Genomic DNA, 16,165 nt, shown 5'->3' with positions numbered 1-16,165 from the left:
CTATTTACAATACATGTTATATTGATGAAACCATTCATTTTTAAAAAAAAAAAACTTTTTTACACTATTTTACAAGGATGTTTAATAGTTTATGCATAAACCACTTTTTATTTTTTTTTCTCATTCGAGAAAGAACCCCTTTAAAGCCCAACTATACTCAAAAATTTAAAGAGACACTGAAGCGAAAATTTATGATATAATGAATTGTATATGTAGTAAGGATAATTACTAGAACATTAGTAGCAAAGAAAATATTATCATATTTTTATTTTCAGTTATATAGTGTTTTTTTTGTTTTGTTTTTACAACATTGCATCGTTTGCTAATATTTGCAGTTTACACACTACTCAGCATTGTAAATGATTTTACAGAGCAGGCTAGTGAACTATTGAACTGTTCTCTGCAGAAAAAAAAAACAATACAGTTCCAGACACTTAAAATAACAAGCTTCAGAAGACAGAGCTCTCTGTGACTTTGAAAGTTGTGAATAGATCAGTGGCTCTTTTGCATAGACAACAACTGGAGTTTCTTAACTCTTCCTGTACTGGAAAAATTAGACTTATGTCTCTGCTCCTAATGTTTTATTTCTTAGCTGTACTACACATACAAATCATTAGATCATATTTATTTTTTCACTTCAGTGTCTCTTTAAATCAGGATAGAACTTGGCTTCTTGTTTTATCTTCTAATGCACACTTTTATTGTTTTGTGGTGGTATGAGGACTGTGGCCCCTCCCCAGGACAAGACATTTTGCTGGAAGCTAGAGCTGCATCCCTGATGGCTAGATCTGGTGATCCTCCAGAAGTCCTAGCTTCCATAGGCTAATGCTTGGCCTTATGTGAATATCTGCATATTGTCCTATGTTAGTCTATGGGAGTAAGGACTCGATGTCTATCTAGCAGTAGTATGGGACTGTTTGAAGAGCAGGGTTATTAGGACCTTATCAATATTTATTGTTATCTCAGGCACAAAGGTGGTCAGCATAAGTGGCATCTAGAGAGATGTAGCTGTATAGGATATGAAGCCTCACCTGCTGGCCATGTTCCATTCCAGTGCAGGATTCTGGGAGCCTCTATCTGCCTCTGTTAGCAATCCTCCATTGCTACTCTCCTTCTCTGGCTTCAGCTGTTCCCACTGAGCTGTACCAATATTAATAGACTGCAGATCAATCTGGTACTGTCTATCTTCAACTTCTGAGCCTGGATCCCTGAGAACTCCCAGATTCAAGGCACGTCTAAAAACAAAGCACACATGCTATTAGAACACACACATGATGAATAAAACAAAAAAACAACAACAAAAAACAAATGATAAAAAATAAAATAAAAAAAGAGTATACGGTATATTAAATAAACTAGTCATAAATGCATTTAGTGTCCAGTGATATAAATACTAGGTTAAATAAACACATGGTATGTGTACCCCAGGGGGTACCTTGGTAAAAGTACATGTAGCGTAGCCACCGATTGACAGAGCGGATTAGTCTGGCTGCTGTGTTCATGATGGATTGTAGGGGAGCAATGCAGTTCTAAGAGAAGCCTGACAGGAGGGTGTTGCAGTAGTCCAGGCGGGAGATGGTGAGGACATGGACAAGGAGTTTGGCAGTATCCAGAGTAACTCAATGCCTGGGTGCCAGATTACCAATAATTTGCATCGTGGTATGCCAGTTTCCACGCCCTCTGACCTTTTGGGGCTTCAGAAATAACACGTAAACCACCAGATACTGTATCATTTTGGGTGTTGTGCTCCCAGCAATGTGACAATTTTCCACAGTCAATCAACCATCCTATATGTTCCTTTCTGTTTACTGACTAATACCCTTATCCCCCTCCCCCACCACCACCACCTTCTTATCCTTCCTGACACCTAAACCGCCCCACCAAAAGAGGTAAATTCCTTTCTGATCCTTCACTCTCTTCTCCCCTCAGTGAAAACCACTTTCCTTATATCTAACCCTAACAACTTGACCCTAGCCATTTTATTTAACTTTCCTTAACACAATACCCTTACCTCCAACCATAACGGATAATCACCTATATTTGCCTTTTTCCCGCCAATAAATCCACGCATCAGAAGCTCATATTCCTCCTGATGTAATGGTGCAAGTGCTGTGCACGATGTTAACAAACATATGCAGCCTGTAAATTATGCTATATAGAAAATCAGTAACCAATGATATTAAAGTATCACAGCAGGGGAGGGGCTGCTGTACCTTATACAGGCTTTTGTAATGATTATTTTTATTATACAGATTATAATACTTAAGTGGAGTAACCCTTTAAAAACATATTTGCTTAGTACGTTAACCCCGTACGTAAAGAGTAAAATATGTAATTAATAGCCTACATCTAAATAATATGGCACAACTTTAAAAAAAAACCTCCAAACTCCAATTTAATGGCTTTTCTTGCCAAGGCCTGAATTATGTCATTTATTGCTTTTACCAAGGCAGTTTTATGAATTTGTGTACATTCATTTATATTACAAATGATTGAGTGACATCAGGCTGGACTTTAACACACTTATTTGCTTTGGCTAATCCAAATATACGGTTGAGGTTTTGAACTGGAAATATTAGCCATAAAAACAAAAGTATTCCCTGCCATATTATGCCAAGTCAAGTGTTTTCCTACAATATTACATGGTGAAAATCTCCTTTATTCTGGGAGAATTACTCTACAGTCGTTTAAATAACAGCAGTAGCATAATATTTTATTAAAGCTATGTTTAATATGCTTTACAAAAAATTCTTCCCAAGACCAGCAATTTAGCTTTGGCTGTAGAGCGTTTAGTGCAGGACACAGAAGGCTGGGCTGATACCAAAAGCCTACCTTGTTTTGGCAGCACAAATAAATACTCCTATGAAAAGCAAATACTTAAAAAATTAAATTCCCTTGTCCAGACAATGACTGCTTAGGCCTTTTAAATATACTACGCTTTGTCCGCTGAAATAGTCATCTGTGAAGAATTTACAATGTATTATGCTTTTAAATAGCACCGAGATTTTCTGCAGTAACTGATGTCACTAAAGGCCTGTACCCACCACGCGATTTACCCAACAAATTTTCCCGATGACCGGTAATTTTTTGTGTGATGAGAAATCGTTTCCGAGATCTCACGATGTGGGTACAGGTGCACGATCACACGTATGTCATTTAGCAACACGCGACGATTACAAACATAACTGCGAATCTTTAAGATCTCAGATGACTCAGCGTAAAGTAATACGATCGATTGACTTTCTGTTCATGCAATTGTGTAGCATCATGTAGTGTCGTGTGATTTCACCTGCAGGAAGACGGATCGGAGAGCGATTGTCGCTGGGGGATGTTGCCGGATCCATCTTCCAGGGTTGTTGTGGTGAGTATGTAGCTAAACCACTTCTGGACCTTTGCTACACATATCTACGCCCCTGTATACTTCACTTGCAGATCAGAGGCGTAGATATGCGTACTGTTTACTTACCACTGCCGTTCAAAATCCCTGCACCATTTATGTTTGCCTCGCGGTTGCAATCCCCTCCTTCTGTGGGTATAAACTAACCAGCAAGCTCATGGTGACCCAGAACTATGGTCCTAAAAGCCCCGTTACTAAGATGTTACGAAAAACAAAAGTTTGCTTTCTTAAAACAGAAAGAATTTGCGATAATTCAGGTTGGAGTGAGCTTGAGATGTCTCCCAGGCACCACTGCTGAATATATGCAAATTAACCATTGTTCCCTTAGAAGCTAAACACACCTCCAGAACCGCTGGAATGCAATGATGTGTCAGCTTGTTAATTTGTACAGAGCCATAATAATCCAACATGCATACAGACTGTTTTGGATTGTTTGATCCTCATCAGTGCATGGCATGGATTAATTTGGCTCTATGCAGTAGGGCTTGTAACACAGAGAGGTACAGACTAACCCTACTGCAAGCCCTACTACTTACAAGCCCTACTGCATAGAGCCAAATTAATACATACCATGCACTGATGAGGATCAAACAATCCGAAACAGTTTGTATGCATGTTGGATTATTATGGCTCTGTACAAATTAACAAGCTGACACATCATTGCATTCCAGCGGTTCTGGAGGTGTGTTTAGCTTCTAAGGGCACAATGGTAAATTTGCATATATTCAGCAGTGATGTCTGGGAGACATCTCAAGCTCACTCCAACCTGAATTATCGCAAATTCTTTCTGTTTTAAGAAAGCTAATTTTTGTTTTACTTAACATCTTAGTAAGGGGGCTTTTAGGACCATTGTAGTCCCTTACACACTCCAATGAGTTCTGGGTCACCATGAGCTTGCTGGTTAGTCTGTACCTCTCTGTATACAAGCCCTACTGCATAGAGCCAAATTAATCCATGCCATGCACTGATGAGGATCAAACAATCCGAAACAGTCTGTATGCATGTTGGATTATCATGGCTCTGTACAAATTAACAAGCTGACACATCATTGCATTCCAGCAGTTCTGGAGGTGTGTTTAGCTTCTGTGGGTATAAGAAACAGCTGTTCTCAAACCTGATCACTGTGCCTGTGTTGAATAAAAACCGATGTCAGTGAGACTTCGGCATTTATTCACAAAAACAAGAGTAAACAGATACAGTACATTCCCTCGTTCCCCAAGTGTAGAGCCATCTTGTGGCCAATAAGTGAAAATACACCCAAATACACTATTTTTCAATGTTAAATAGAAAAATTAAATACATTTTTATTATTTTTAAACCCTTTAACCCCTACCCAATAGTTACCAAAGGAAAACACTTGTAAAAAACAAAAACATTTACATAATAAAAAAAAAGTAAATTGTTATCTTAGGGATGTATATCATATGGATATATTACGGTTAATTTTGCGGATAAAGTCTTGTAATTAGGAATATAGTATTAAAAAAAAATCACTAAACGGAAAAAATACATAGGCTGGTGGGTGCTGACGCATATGAAATAATGTGAGTGAGTAACATGGAAAGTGTGGGCTGGAGTAAATGTGTTAGAAGTAACAAAGCTTTATAAAGCAAGTATACTGTAGTTAGCAGGGGCATAGCTACATTTCATTGAACCCTCAGAAAAACTTTGATCGGGCCCCCATTGTTCATACCACTTTCCTAGCCTACCCCTGGTGGGGCAACCTTGCATACCCCTGGGGGCTCATCTTACAAGGGTCATAAAACACGTGTGGACCTCATAATCTTCACACCCATAACCAGTGTAGCTACAAAAGCACCTTTTATTAAAGGGTGTGAAGTAGTAGTTGGGGGGCTTAACAGCTCTTGCGCCCCCCCCCCCCTGCAATTGCATGGGCTTCTCCCCTGTAGCTACGCCCCTGATAGCAAGACAAAAGTCTAGAAAAGGTTTAGCCAGCATTTGGGCAATAATAAAAGGCTGTGTACTGAATGGTGTGGCCCATGATACAAGTAAGGTTTAAGAATAATCCACTTCCATTCTTATGGACTTCTCCTGCAAATGTCCTATGAACTCCTGCTGTCTAGACCACTGTAATCTATTCTTGTCTCCAGCTTTTGGCTTAAAACTAAAAAAAGATTGCAAAACCTGTTGCTTAACAATTTTTTAGACTGACCGCGCTCCAAAGCCTGAAAATAGATTTAAAACCTCCAGTTTCTGTAAAGTATAGACATATAAATCATAGGAAATTCCAAGACAATGGCAGAGAAAACAGAAATTGCACAAGTCATAGCAAAAAAAAAAAAAAAAAAGTTCAGTAATTTGTTTTTGCTGTTTTATGAGATGGTGGACCACCCTGTCTTCCAAGGGGTGGGGGATGATCTATGAAATAACAGCACCTCTGCACACTGATAACAATTTCCCACTGTAATTGCTGCCTGTGAGCTTAACAAGGCTATCACCAGCCTATTTGCAATCAGCTCGTGTTTCACTACAAATATACCGGACAGTCAATTTCACTGTCACTAAGCCATTACAATAGCACCATTTATAAAATAGACGTAACTCTCACTAATCCCTACTTTATCTTGGTAAGGAGAGGGAAAATTGACACAAAACTCTGATATCCAAAAATGTTGTAAAGTTGTATAAAAAATAGCAATAACAATGGTCAGGCTAGTTAAGAACCTGTCCTATTGCTGCTGAGCCATGCTGTTGTAATATGTGCACAATATGGTTTAGCATGGTCTTCAAATGATAAAAATCCTTCCTTGAAAAGAGTGGGACTGAATGGCAGTGTATGTTATTCAAAAAACAGTGTAAGTTACCCATGCCATGTTCGCTAAAACACTATCAGAAAATCTTGGATGCTGGCTTTTGTGTGCGAATAACTAATGTTGATATTTGGAATCACATTTAGGATGGATATGAGAATTTCTTGAATATACGGTAAGTGTCCAATCAGAAGGGTTTTTTGTTTTTTGTTTTTGCAATAGCTACATATATGCATTATGCAAACATATAAAGTGTTTGTGTAATTAATAATAATAATAATGGCAGTATTTGTATAGCGCCTTTCTCGTGTCGGACTCAAAGCGCTTGCGAGGCAGCCACTAGAGCGCACACAGTAGGCAGTAGCAGTGTTAGGGAGTCTTGCCCAAAGAGCTCCTTACTGAATTACTGGCTTACTGAACAGGCAGAGCCGAGTTTCGAACCCAGGTCTCCCATGTCAGAGGCAGAACCCTTAACCAGTACACTATCCAGCCACTTAATGAAAATTCAAAATCAATAACAAAAAAAAACTATTCTCTTTGTGAATGCTGAAGGGTTGTTTTTCTTAAAGAGCGCCAGAGGTATAATTGATGTGAAAAATTAAATACCTAAGAATAAGGAAGTCTCTGGATTCTAATGAGGCCCACCATGGAGTCCTCTGGTCCCTTCTTGCTGCTCACGAACCCTCCAAAGATTGCCGACAAAGGCTTGTCAGTAATCTGATTAGGGCAGCGCTCCTTTTCATACATGAGCACAACCATGCTTAGGCAGCACAACTGTGCATGTGTGGCTGCAGCACGGCCGGGCACGTACCAGAAGAGGTGGCTTCGATCATTTGGTGGGTCCCGCGCAGCGGCAGAGGGCATGAGGATGCTGTGGGAAGCCTCATTAGCATCCAGAGGCTACTCTCTCCTTAGGTGAGTATTTACATTAGCACACTAATTATACCTCAAGTTCACTTTAAATCAGGAAGATTAGCCATACTATGCCAGGGGAAAAAAAAAGAATATATAGGTAGATAATTACTTGATTTACTTACATAACACATGTATTGCACTGTCCGTGTTTTGATTTCAGTGAATCTTATATAATAAATGAAGAGAATTCTATTCCTGGTGGGAACCATTTCTTTTGCCCACAGCGGAGGCTAAATACTGATGTCATTCTTCCCTTAACTTTTTTTTTATTTTCTCCTCCAATTGCTGAGTCACCTCAGCCTTGCTTGTAAACACAAGTGAGCAGGGGATCAGGTTTCAGTTAAGCAGCCAGGCAGGGAAATAAAGGGAATAGGAGGAATATATTATAGATAAAAAGACCCCCCAGCATGCAACTGTTTGGCACTGACTACTAAAGGGCCAGTGCTCCTACAATATGTGATAACTCCAAATCATAACAGCAGAAACACTTTTGAAAGTTTTGAATGCAGGACTATTATTATTATTATTATTTAGTATTTATATAGCGCCGACATCTTCCGCATCGCTGTACAGAGTATATTGTCTTGTCACTTAACTGTCCCTCTGAGGGGCTCACACTCTAATCCCTACCATAGGTCTATGTGTGTATTGTGTAGTGTATGTATTGTAGTCTAGGGCCAATTTAGGGGGAAGCCAATTAACTTATCTGTATGTTTTTGGGATATGGGAGGAAACCTGAGTACCTGGGGAAACCCACGCGCACACGGGGAGAACATACAAACACCTTGCAGATGTTGCAGTGCTGGGATTCGAACTGGCGACCCAGCGTTGTAAGGTGAGAGCGCTAACCACTACGCCACCGTGCTTCCCTGCAGGATTAGCATCTTTATCACTTAATACACTCAGATCAGTTGCTGTTGAAATTTGATTTCTATGGTGACAATCCCGCTTTAATGTGAACCTGAAGTGAATATAAACTTATGAGATAATGAATTGTATTTGTAGTACAGATGATAAATAGAGCATTAATAGTATAAGAAAAAAAAGTTTTATTTTCAGTTTTATAGCTTTATTTATAACATTGCATTAGACTGCCACAGTTGCAGCTTAGAATCCATACTCTGCCTTTTAAGCTGAAAAAGCAGCAGTAATGACCCTTTTAACTTTCATGCACTAAAACCTTACTGGTAAAAAACATATTCAAAACACTAGTAAAAAACAAAAAACAAAAAAAAATAATTTTGAATAATTGAAAATATTGTCAGTTTTCTATACTCCAAGGACACCAGAGAACTGAGACACAAGCTACTTCAGTAACCACTACTAGAATGTTGGTAGATCCCTTGTTTGTTGAATGTTGACTTTTTAAAGACCGTTCATAGAAATATTAATTTGGGGCCCAATATCAGAAACATAAAAGCATTGCTGGCCCAGTGGCACATACTAGAAACCAGAAGTCCTATGTGTTTGGGTGTTGGCATTTTCATATTAAACAAAGCTGCTTACACTATTTCTATCTTCTCACAAGGCAAAAAATGAAGGTGAACCAAAATTGCCACTTCAGATGTTCCAGTTGTACATTCCAAGACAAACAAACTACAAAAATCCTAAGGGCTGACTGTGCTTTCCAGGAAGAGCTATGTTGCAAAACAGAACATCCACTTCTCTATACTCCCAGGTCCGTGGAGTCGAGAAGTCAAAACAAATTTTGGGTACCTGGAGTAGGAGGTTTCATAACCTGAGGAGTTAGAGTCAGATGATTTTTGTACCGATTCCACAGCCATGATTGGGCTGTGGAGTTGAAGTCGAGGAGTTGGAATTGGAGCAATTTTTGACCCGATTTACCTGGAATTGGAGTTGAAATTGGTGGTTTCATAAACTAAAGAGTCTGAGTTGGAGTCGGATGATTTTTGTACCAACCCCACAGCCCTGTAGACTCCAAAACAAACAATGAACAGGTCACTGGATCTCAACCAAGAGGAATTTTCCAAATTTGAATGTATTGCATCAATTGCATGATATCATACACAGCAAAGTTGGCATAATCTTTTGGGCCTGCTCTCTCTTCCTCAAATGTCAGGAGGGTTTCACAGGTCTGCAACATTGCACAAAATGTGTAGTGTATGATGCCTAACTGATATAATAAACTTAGATTTGGACAATTTCTCTTGAAGATGAGATCCAGCGATCTGTAGGTTGTTGGTTCCAGTTGTACATTAGCCACATTTACCCTCATATGGATACCAAGGCTGGTTTATGATTGCAACTTCTGGCCAAGCAGATGGCCCTTTTGCTGATGATTTGTGAATACTTTCTAAATATATAATATTAAATTCCTTTCAGAGGCCGGGAATTTAGTTACACAAAAATAAATGTTTCAGTCTTACTGTGGAGAATTCACAACATTCCATCTGTGTATGAAACAGAGTATCTGTCCTAAAGAAAAGAATCAGCATCGTAAACCTCAGCTGGTTTGCAGTCTTTGAAAAAGAAAATCATTAGATCTGTTTTGTATATTCTTTCTTTTCTAAACACATACGAATAACACTTGCATCACACAACTATAATGCTAATGTGCATTCTGCTTACACAGCATTATACATTTAAATTGAATTCATGTTCACAGACTACCAGGGACTAATTGTTAAATAAATATTTATTTGTGGATAGTGACCCCCACCAAAATTATAAAACAGTTGTGTAAAATAGTAGTACACACATCATATGGAAATTTGTGTCCTTCAAAATATTAGCCATATAGATAAGTGACCTTAAAGAGACTAAACAGTATTTGATAAAAAGTTATAATTACTTCCAAGGTCTTTGCCAAGTCTACCCCAGAACCCCTGGAACACCAGCTTCTGGCATGTAGTCCCGCCCCCAGGCAGCCGAGTGCTGTGGCTCTTCCGTTTCACTCTAGCGCCGATACAGAGAGTGTCATCATGGCATTTGTCTGCAAGAGGGTGGTCTTTGGGGGGGGGGGGACTTGAAAGATAAAGACCCTTCAGGTAGGTAGAAATATCCCCACTCCCCCCCCCCCCCTGAAGGGTATCCATAAAATGTATAATTTTGGCTGTATAATCATTTTATTTACCGATACTGGTAGAAAAAAATTATATGACAAATAGGATCTTCCATTTGTGAATGTGGGAAAATTAAGTGTACCCCAGCTTTTATCACTGTCATAAATAAATGAAATAAAATCAGGTGTACTAGGTGAATTGCAAATTAATTTAGCCTTTAGAGGATCTTTAATGAACCTGCCTTATGAACCATCAGACATATTGGGCCATATCCTATTCAAGGTGATAAGTAGCTTGCAGATACGAGCTACTTATCACCTTGCCATCGCGTGAGGATTACCGGCAAATCCTATTGCCCATATCCTTCGCGCGATGGCCGATCGTTAGGGAGCATTACTCAGGCGAAAGCCTGAGCGATGCTCCCTTTTACCGAGCGATGGGGAGTGAGGTTTACGCTGTGGTGCTGTCCATCAGCACCACGGCCTCACTCCCCACACATGCGCACTCGCCCGCCTAACATCCGCCGCCATCGTCCGCCGCTGCATCTGGGGGTCTCCTTTAATAAGGAGACCCCCAGAGCTCCCCGTCGGGTCGCCGCACAATTTAGAAGCCCCTGCGCAGCTCTGCAAAGGTTCCCCGTCATACGTCCCGCCGCCGATCACCCGCCGCCTCTCGCCGCAAAATCCGTCGTGTAATTACAGTGTATCTAACACTGTAATTACTGTGCGCATAGAAGGAGCCCGGGCAAAGCATCTTTGAATCTGCAGCCGGGCTCCCCATTGGTCCGCTGTCTGAACCAATAAAATGGCTCAGACAGCGGACCAATGGGGAGCCCGGCTGCAGATTCAAAGATGCTTTGCCCGGGCTCCTTCTATGTGCACAGTAATTACAGTGTTAGATACACTGTAATTACACGATGGATTTTGCGGCGAGAGGCGGCGGGTGATCGGCGGCGGTACGTATGACAGGGGAGCCCGGCAGAGCTGCGCGGGGGCTTCTAAACTGTGCGGCGAACCGACGGGGAGCTCTGGGGGTCTCCTTATTAAAGGAGACCCCCAGATGCTGCGGCGACGACGTGCGTTAGCTAGTTTAGACCTGCTTTTTGTAGGTCTAAGCTAACGCTCATGTCTGCCGGGAAGCATCGCTTCCCGGAGACATGATAAGGATAATTGGATTCCGTGGTAAGAACTCGCTGGGCGATTATATCGCCCAAGCGAGTTCTTTTCCGCCTGGGGGGGTCTAAAGTTTAATTAGATTAGGCGATGCCCACATCGCCTAAGTTAAGAACTCGCCAGTGCTTAGCGCTGGCGAGTTCAGCAATAGAATATGGCCCATAGGCAATTCACTTTTTCACCTGAGTTTTCTCCTAGGAGATAATTTTTCATCTTCGATTTAAAATAACTTTCCAGCATTTTTCAACTACAAAAGTACCAAAAAGTTGGTGAAAAAGTCCTATCAAAATTATTTTGAGTATTTTCTTGCTTTCTGGTGGCATAAAAAGCATTTTATTTAAAAGTTTAAAATTATCACCTAGGAGAAAACTCAGGTGAAAAGTTGAATTGCATATGGGCCATAATGTGCAAGAAATCGAAGTCAACAGAAAAAGTTTCACATAGATGCGTTAGATCTCACCAAATGTATGACTTCTACTTTAACCACTTGAGGACCGCGGTGTTAAACCCCTCTAGTAACCAGGCCATTTTTAATTAAATAGGCCACTGCAGCTTTAAGGGCTCGCTGCAGGGCTGCACAACTCAGCACATAAGTGACCCCCCCCTTTTCTCCCCACCAACAGAGCTCTCTGTTGGTGGGGTCTGATCTCTCCCCCATGTTTATTTTTTTTATACAAATATTTTTATTGTTATTTTTTTTAATACAAAAACGTATTTCTTTAAATATTTTCCCTCCCTCAGTCAGCCAATCACTGCAATATAGTATAGTAACATGTATGCAATTACCTGCCATTTGAATGAAACTTTTTGAAATTATGCATGCGAAAAAAACTGAAAAAGTTGTAGTTATGGGAAATTTTTTTTGGAAAAAACAGTGTCTTGGTTAAGGGCTCTGCCTTTGACATGGGAGACCAGGGTTCAAATCCTGGCTAGGTCAAGTATCTATTCAGTAAGGAGTTCAAGGCAAGATTCCCTAACACTGCAGGGTGGCCTCTTGAGCGCGTCCCAGTGGCTGCAGCTCTTACATAGTTACATAGTTATTTTGGTTGAAAAAAGACATACGCCCATCGAGCTTTGAGTCCGACAGGAGAAAAGCGCTATATAAATGTTCAGATTATTATTATTATTATTATCTAAGATTATTATTAGCTAAGATTTGAAAATAACTAACTCACTCCTGCATACCTCTAATGATTTTGATGCAAAGTTTTTAATGTAATCTTCCTACGCTACTGAAATTAAAAGTAACAAAAATATCTAAAAAAAAATGTTTAAGTGTTGAAACGAAAGTAAATCAATAATTTCTAGCTCTCCAATTCAATAAAATGACTTGGTTTGTTTAAAAATCAAAGAGATTAATCAATTGTGCTAACTTGTTGATTTGATTTTGCATGGAGATAATAGTTTTACTGGACCTAAAATGCCATAGAAGTCGTTGAAGTCGTCACACACGTGGCTAGTGTAAAGGTGGCCACACATCAAACATCTTTTTTTAATTTCTTTTCAATTTAAGTATTACAATCAATTAATTCTGATTGATTGTAACATTTGAAAAATCTGACCAATGTACCACACGTGTGTTCAATTTTTCCCCAATTATGAATTGATCAAAAGCACTAAGAAAATTGCTTGGGTGTATATATTAGGAAAATGACAATCTACCCTACCCATTACAATTTCATAAAAATTGATCAGAAAAATCCACCATTCCAGTCTTAGGGCCCGTTTCCACTTGTGCAGTGCGGAATCGCCGCTGGTTCCCCGCTGACAAAATCGTATGCGGGTGCGATTCACCATGTGTATTTTACCGCGATTTCACATGCGTTAGTATTGATGCGATTTTAACCATGTCACTGCCCGTGTGATTTAACATTAGTTCCTATGCTAAATCGCATGCAAAATCGCGATAAAATATGCATGCCAAAACCGCATGCGATTTCCCTATTAAATACATTAGCGGCGATTCACATAGCGGCGTGCGGGGTGTGATTTTGAGGGCTCTTCCGTGCAGATTTCTCCCGCACAGAAAAACGCTCAGGATTACTGACAAGTGGAAACAGGGCCATCCACTTGGATTGGCTATGTGAATCTGCATGCGGACAACGCATGAGGATTCGCGATAGTGGAAACGGGCCCTTATAGAGAATTAAAACCGGGAAATCCGGTCGGATTTCTTGCTCGATAAAAAAAGAAAAATGCTTTTGATTTTTTGGGAAATACAATCATTTTTATCGAATTGCTTTAAAATCAGATCATTTTATTGTATCGCGTGTGTGGCTACCTTAAGGTAGGAGTAATCTAGGTATCTAGTAAAATGCTGGAACTTCTGGGTATGAACTTTAAATTCTTGTCATTTTAACTCTGTGAATAAAAAACAAACAGGGTCCTGCTGCACTGAAAAGCGCAGTTTAGACGCCACACTGACAGAATGGCCACTCTCAGTATATAATGTTACAAACATGAATGTATTCCTGAACATGAAGCTCCAGTAATTATCCAGCAGAGCTATAAAAATACCAGAAGTTAGCTTCCAACTCTGCCTCAGTGGAAAAACTGAAGCGAATTAACAAAAACTCAACATAATCTGGCTTGCAGCCTTTGTTTCTTGAAGGATCCATTTCTCCCAGAGTTCGGAATTTGTCCCTTTTTTTGTTGTTATAAATCTATGTCTTTCCAAGATAATAGATGGACTTGCCTCTCCCCCATGCTGAGCAGAACATAGCGCAGTCCCCCATAGGGATGTCTTTAATCTTCCAGGCTGCAGGTGCCTGTATAAGAGCAATATTAGGGCTCAGCTTCTGCCTCTTGGGAGGGCAGAGCACAGAACAGGACTAATCCTTGGATGTCTTAAAAACAGAGGCAGGAAACCAAGAAGAAACTTAAAACTAGACATTTGCCTTGGCGAAACACATGTCAGGTCTTAAACGTGTCATCCAAACTCTGTGCAACATTATGACACCATATAATTACATGCGTGTAAAAAACTTTGCAGCATTCTTCCTCGCTGTCATTTGTAACACAGAAATAACAAGACAAAAGAACTAAATTCATTAAGATGTTAGATTCCCGGGCGCTTTTTAGGCAAGGTCAAAAATATAAATATAAATGTAATGCATCACATATAATTATTATTTAAGAGACATTTAACTGTACCAAAATCGGCTAAAGAAAAAACTAACAGCAGTGTCTGTTAAAGAGGAACTTTAGTGAAAAGGGGAAAACATACATCAATACATTGCAAAATGAGAAGGTAAAAAAATAGAAGCGAGATCAAGAAATGGTTGACATTCGCCATGTAATTTGTTCATAATGTTTTATCCACAATCAGCCTGCAGGTCATCATCTCTACTACAGGCAGACATGAAAAAAAAAAACAGACAGCACAAACTGCTATTATCTATAACCACACCCCCTAACAATGGGGTGGGCTAAAAGGTTTTCTTTTCTTTCTTTTTTTATAGATACAATAGAATTTCATTATAGTTAACTCTGATATAGTAAAACTCTGGGTATAGTTAACTCAGTCCTCAAGACCCAGCACATACGTCTGTATAAATATACAAAGTATAGCCAATTCTAAAATAGTATACTACTTTTGCTGGTCCCTTGGAGTTTACTATAAATGGATTCTACAGTATACATACAGTATGTGCTGAAGGAGATACTGGTTGCTTGACGGTTGGAAACAGCTGTACTATGCAACAAGACTCACAGACAGGAAACTGTCAGGACCTAGGTCCTGACATCACACTGTGGGGGGCAGGGGGGATTCACCACAATATCAGCCATACAGAAACCCAGTGATCTATAAAAAAAAAATAAAAAAAAAAAAAAAAAGTAAAGATTTTTCATGGAAAAGGGGGCATCAGCTACTGATTGGAATGAAGTGCAATACTTTCACTAAATGAACGGCAGGCAGGTAAAGGTGCGTACACACGTTCAACTTTAAGTCCGATTGTTGTTTAAACTGGCCATCTAAAGAACTTGATTCAAATTGAAAGCAGATTTCTATAGCTATCCGGGATCCGGAATCTGATCCGGATAGCGTAAAAATGGTCGGATATCCGGGTTAACCCGGATATCCGGATTCCGGATGAGCATCACTAATGAAAGTGTCAGAACATGAAGAGCGGCGTGGAGCGCACCGAGAGTAAGGCGGTGGCCTAGGTGTGTTAATCCCTGCTAACAGGTTAACCTTGTTAAGGGGGAAGTAGCAAGTGGTAGGAAAGTGGCTTTAATGTGTTCTACATGTACAAAGCCATGGTTCTAGGCCTATAATTTTTTTTATCTTTGTGTTCACAGATGATTTCGGTCATGTGGAGGAGGGAGTAGCTGGTGACCCAGCACCGGAATATCAGTTATCAGACTCTTCACCTCATGTGGAGGAGGAGGAGGAAGCTGGTAAGTACTACATCAATATATATTATACGCTATTACGCATCCCAAATACTTACGTTAATATTGAGAAATCTATAGCAATGAGTGTACAGCAGTCAGAACAATGAGTACTGACTGGTTGCTATTATCTTGGGGATAGACCTGGGGGGCCCCTCTCCCTGCTTTGGGGCCCTGGGCAATTGACCAGTTTGCCTCTCTGGAAGCACTGGTCCTGTGCTCAGTATAGAGTGTTATTTCCTTGAGACAAGTATTTCCCAAATGGAGGGAGCACAACTTGCTGTTTAAGGATTCAAAAATGTGGGTGGAGCAACAAACTACCAGTCACATTTCACCCATTTACTTCATGAAGAAAATGTAAAAATCACTCTCAGGGCTAGCTCACACTCGCAATCACGATTTTAACTAAAGCCTCGCGATTCTTGCAGGCTTTACGCTTGTGATTCCCGTTCAATAGAATCACAGAGCAATCACCCCCAAAACGCTGCATGT

At 40.0% G+C, this 16,165-nt stretch overlaps 1 protein-coding gene across 3 annotated transcripts in view; it reads right to left on the bottom strand.

Moving 5' to 3' along the window:
* Positions 1 to 16,165, bottom strand: part of VPS13B (vacuolar protein sorting 13 homolog B) — a 1,202,086-nt gene that overhangs the window by 441,116 nt on the left and 744,805 nt on the right. For all 3 annotated transcript variants that reach the window (XM_068237718.1, XM_068237719.1, XM_068237717.1), the window contains exon 31: positions 1,032 to 1,235. In XM_068237718.1, the coding sequence (XP_068093819.1) occupies positions 1,032 to 1,235 (204 nt within the window). The remainder of the gene's footprint in view (positions 1 to 1,031; positions 1,236 to 16,165) is intronic.

Source organism: Hyperolius riggenbachi, chromosome 5, assembly GCF_040937935.1.
Source record: "Hyperolius riggenbachi isolate aHypRig1 chromosome 5, aHypRig1.pri, whole genome shotgun sequence".
Lineage (NCBI taxonomy): Eukaryota > Metazoa > Chordata > Amphibia > Anura > Hyperoliidae > Hyperolius > Hyperolius riggenbachi.
Note: the sequence above shows the minus strand (reverse complement) of the source record. Positions and strands in the feature narration are given on the sequence as shown.